This window comes from Penaeus vannamei, chromosome 7, assembly GCF_042767895.1.
Source record: "Penaeus vannamei isolate JL-2024 chromosome 7, ASM4276789v1, whole genome shotgun sequence".
Classification (NCBI taxonomy): Eukaryota; Metazoa; Arthropoda; class Malacostraca; order Decapoda; family Penaeidae; genus Penaeus; species Penaeus vannamei.
The window spans coordinates 29,769,512-29,774,511 of record NC_091555.1 but is presented as its reverse complement, the minus strand read 5'-3'; the positions used below and the strand labels follow the sequence as shown (position 1 = coordinate 29,774,511).

General features: G+C 32.8%; 1 protein-coding gene across 1 annotated transcript in view; it reads right to left on the bottom strand.

Moving 5' to 3' along the window:
• Positions 1-5,000, bottom strand: part of LOC113821758 (two pore potassium channel protein sup-9) — a 29,913-nt gene that overhangs the window by 1,528 nt on the left and 23,385 nt on the right. The window contains exon 2 of the mRNA XM_070123674.1: positions 1-590. This exon is cut by the window's left edge and continues 1,528 nt beyond it. Coding sequence (XP_069979775.1) covers positions 1-590 — 590 coding nt within the window. The remainder of the gene's footprint in view (positions 591-5,000) is intronic.

The following is a 5,000-nucleotide window of genomic DNA, read 5'->3' as shown; positions in this document are numbered from 1 at the left end:
TCCGAACATGAGGTAGAGTGAGCAGTAAATGAAGCTTATGCGGCTCCCCGAGCTCCCCGCGCTCACGGAGGAGCCCGGGACGTAGTCTCCGAAGCCTATAGTAGTTAACGAAATAAAACAAAAATAAAAGGAGGTAAGAACGTCCCATCCCTCATACTCTTGGAATAGCTTGGTGCCGCCGTACAGCAGCGCCACCATGATCACGAGCGACACTGTGATGGGGATGTTGACGGTGGACAGGTCGGGCTTCTCGGAGCGCACCGACCGCCACGACTCAGAGTCTATGGATATTTCGTCGCCGAGCTCAGGCGGGTACTCGAGGTCCCGGTGCTCGTGGTGGCCGTCAGGGTAGTTGGAAGGGCCCGCCGGCGCCCTCAGCGTCGCGTCGGCCGACCGCCACACCACCGTCGGGTCGTACTTGGATTCCTGTCGGCGGCACATGCACAACTTGGAGTACGTCCACTTGAGACTCTTGGCCAGGATGTCACCCATGTTGGCCATGTACAACAAGAAGACCGGCATCCCGAATATAGTGTAGATGATGGTCGCCACCTTCCCGAAGTCCGTGTTCGGAGAGATGTGTCCGTAACCTGGAAATAGAAGAAGCGCCCTGAGTAAATGTTATTACTTGGAAAGGAAGAAGTCTGGATCTCGTCCATTAAGTTGAGAGGGAGATCTGGCTCGGCTTCATTAAAATATGTATTGAGAGGGGCCCGGCGGCCATTTGATGCAAGGCATTAGAGGAGCAGTGAGGGAGCCATAGTGATTTTATTTGTTTCTCTGGCTTTCATGTGTTTATTCAGCCCTACGCCCGTTTCCGCCCCGACCCTCTATATACATATTCACAGAACAAAGTGCACTCATACACAGTCAGAGTCCATAAATATGGTCCTCTTCTGGCAGCGCCATGACGCCAGAGTTAGCGAGCGACTAGTCATCACAGCAGCACTATAATGCTCAGTCCTAGATTGCACATAACCTTCCCCCCAGGCAATGGTCATCACCAATGATGTGTGGTGCAGTTGCCTCGTTTGTCACATATACTGTGCAAGGTAGTTTTCAGATATTAGAGCGAATCCCATGATGATACTGATATATATATATATATATATATATATATATATATATATATATATATATATATATATATATATATATATATGTATATATATATATATATATATATATATATATATATATATATATATATATATATATATGTATGTATATGTGTGTGTGTGTGTGTGTGTGTGTGTGTGTGTGTGTGTGTGTGTGTGTGTGTGTGTGTGTGTGTGTGTGTGTGTGTGTGTGTGTGTGTGTGTCTGTGTACATGTCTATAGGGACGATGTGTGTATATAGTTTATCTATATAAATGGAAAGAGAGGGAGAGAGAGAAAGAGAGATAGATAGAGAGAGAGAGAGTAAAGACCTGAGATAACAGAAGCGGTTATTGATGCAGAGGGAACTTTTTTCGTCTTTGGCGCCGTAGATGTTTGCCGATAGAAGGATTACGGGGCGAGCGCCGGCGTGAGGACGAGACGAGAAGGATAGACTAGAGAGAAAATGATAGTATATAAAAATAATAATGAGTATGATGATAATAATAATAATAATAACAATAATAATAATAATGATAGTGAAAATGATGATAATTATATTATTAATAATTATTATATTATTAATAATGATGATGATATGATAATGATAATGATAATAATAATAATAATAATGATAATAATAATAATAATAATAATAATAATAATGTTAATGATAATAATAAAGGAAAAAACTATGATATTATCATTACTACTACTACTAGTAGTGATAAAAATGATAATGATAAATGATGATAATGATACTGCTAATGATAAACACAGTAATATTTATGATATAATGATAACAGTAATACTGCCAATAATAGTAATGATAACGATAATGATAATGTTGATAATAATAATCACTATGATAATAATCATAATAATAGCAGTGATAATAAAAAAAAATAATAATAATATTTGAAACAATAATAACAATAATGATGATGATGACGATGATGATGATGGTGATGATAATAGTAATAGTAATAATAATAATAATCATAATGATAATAACAAATAATGATAATATTGACAATAGCATTTTTAGGAAATAGATACGATAATATAAAACAAAACAATAAAATAACAAGAACTAGATTAACATAAATAATATTGACATTAGCATTAACGACGATTATAGTAGTAGTAATGATTTTGATAATGATAATAATTGTGTTGGTGATAATGATAATGATGGAGATAGTAATAATAATAACAATATTAATAAAGATACTAATAAAAAAGTTAAAAGTAATGATAACAATAATCATACCAATGATGATAATAATGACAGTAATAATGACAATAACGATAACAATAATAATAATGATAAGAAGGATCGTAATAGTGATGATAATAATGATAGTAATAACAAAACCAATATTGATAATAATAATAATGACAATGATGAGTATGATACTAGTAATGATAATTGTTATGATAATAAAAATGATGATGATAATCATAGTGATAACAAAAATGATACTGATAATAATGACAATTTCATTGTCATGGTAATGATAAATAATATCATTATGATTATCAGAATTATCATCACGGATGGTATTGGTAATAATAACAACAATGGAAATAATAATATAACTGATAATACAAATGGCTAAAATGATAATGAGAATGATGATACTAATGATAATCAGGATGATTAATAATCAATAATTAATGAAATATCAAGAATCGATAGTAATGATGACCATGATGATATTAATGACGATAGTAATATTCATGATGATGATAGTGATAATACTAATAATAATAATCACAACAATAATAACAATGATAATAATGTTGATAATATTAACAATAACAATAAGAATAAGGATAGAAATGATAAAAAACAATGATAATGTTAACTATAATGATGATAATAATGATGATAATAATAATAATAATAATAATTATTATTATTATTATTATTATCATTATTATTATTATCATAGTAGTAGTAGTAGTAATAATAATAATAATAATAATAATAATAATAATAATAATAATAATAATAATAATAATAATAATAATAATAATAATAATAATAATGATAATAACGATAATAATAAAACTAATAAGAAAAAAATATCAAAAATGATAATAATCACAAAAACCATGATGACAGTAACAAATTGATAATAATGATGATTATGATAATAATAACAACGACCGAAAGATTAATAATTAAAGTGATTATAGCGATAACAATAATAAAAACAACAATACTATGAACAATATTAATTCCAATAATTATAAGGTGATGGAAAAGAAGATTCTGATAACAGTAATAATATCAACATAAATATTGATTTTAACAAGGATGATAATGGCTTAATGATTACATTATAAAGAGCAGTAAATACAATGGTAATTATGATTGTAACATAAATATTCCATCTGACTACGGATTTGAAGCTGCTTCATTTTTATGAATAATCTGTAATTGAATGTCTGAAAAATATTCCATGTGACTGTCATTTCATTTGTATTTAAAAGAGGGTGATGATATTAAAGGATGACACACACATATGCATAAGATCATCATATTACGAATCTGTTACCATCTTATTTCAATTTCATTACCATTACTTCTGCTTCTCCCCTTCTCCTTCTACGTTTCGTCCTCCTATCCTCTTTTTTTTTTTTTTTTTTTTTTTCTTTTTTTTTTTTTTTTTTCTTTTTTTTACCTCTCTCTTTACCTTTCCCTTTCCTGCTCTGCCACCCCCTCTCACTCCCAAATCTTCCTTAAATTCACTCCTCCCTTCCCACTTACGCCCTTCCTCTGCCTCCTCCCACTTCTCTCCTCGTCACCTACCTCACTTCCTTATCCGTTTCCCTTCCTCTTTCATCCCCTTTCTTCCTCTGAGCCTCTCGCCCTGCCTCCTCCCTTTCCCCCTACCCAGTATATGTCCGTGTGAAGTGCATAAACAGACGGTTGTTTCAGTTATGAAAAAAAAATAATGATGATAATGATGATGATAATAATAATAATAATAATAATAATAATAATAATAATAATAATAACAATGATAATAATGATAATAATAATAATAATAATAATAATAATAATAATAATAATAATAATAATGATAATAACAACAACAACAACAACAATAATAGTGATAGTAATAATAATCAAAATCATAAATCATAAATCATAATCATAATCATAATCATAATCATAATCATAATCATAATCATAATCATAATCATAATCATAATCATAATCATAATCATAATCATAATCATAATCATAATCATAATCATTGTCATTATCATAAACATAATCATAATTATGATTATGATGATGATAATGATGACAATAATACCAGCAATGATTGTAAACATAACAATAACAACAGTGACAGAAATGATGATATCAATAGAGTTAGAATAGGATTCCCATAGATTCGTAACATGATGCCCTCGCGTGTGTGCAGGTATGTGTGCTTGCCTCTCATACATCAAAAGGAAGATCCTTCAAGGCCGTAGACACATCGAACACTATTTCAGGCTGAAAAGCGGGACGGATGGACAAGTAGTATATTATGATTTTTTTTTCCTCGAGGTGTCACTGCGTTGGAGTAGCTGGACCAAGGTGAACTGGACCGACTGTCCGAAGGGGGAGAAAAGGAGGGGGGAAGGGGCTGAAAGAGAAAAGGGGGGGAAGAGGGCTTAAAGAGGAAAGGGGGGAAGAGAGGGAAAGGGGTAGAAAGAGAAGAGAGGGGAAGGGGCTTAAAGAGAAGAGAAGTGAAGGGGCTTAAAGAGAGAAGGGGGATTGGGAATCGGAAGAGAGGAAACGGAGGGAACTAAAACAGGGAAGGGAGACGGGCAAGGGAATAGGGAGAGGGACGGGAGAGGGACGGGAAAGGGCGCTCGGAAAGAAAAGGGGAGGGT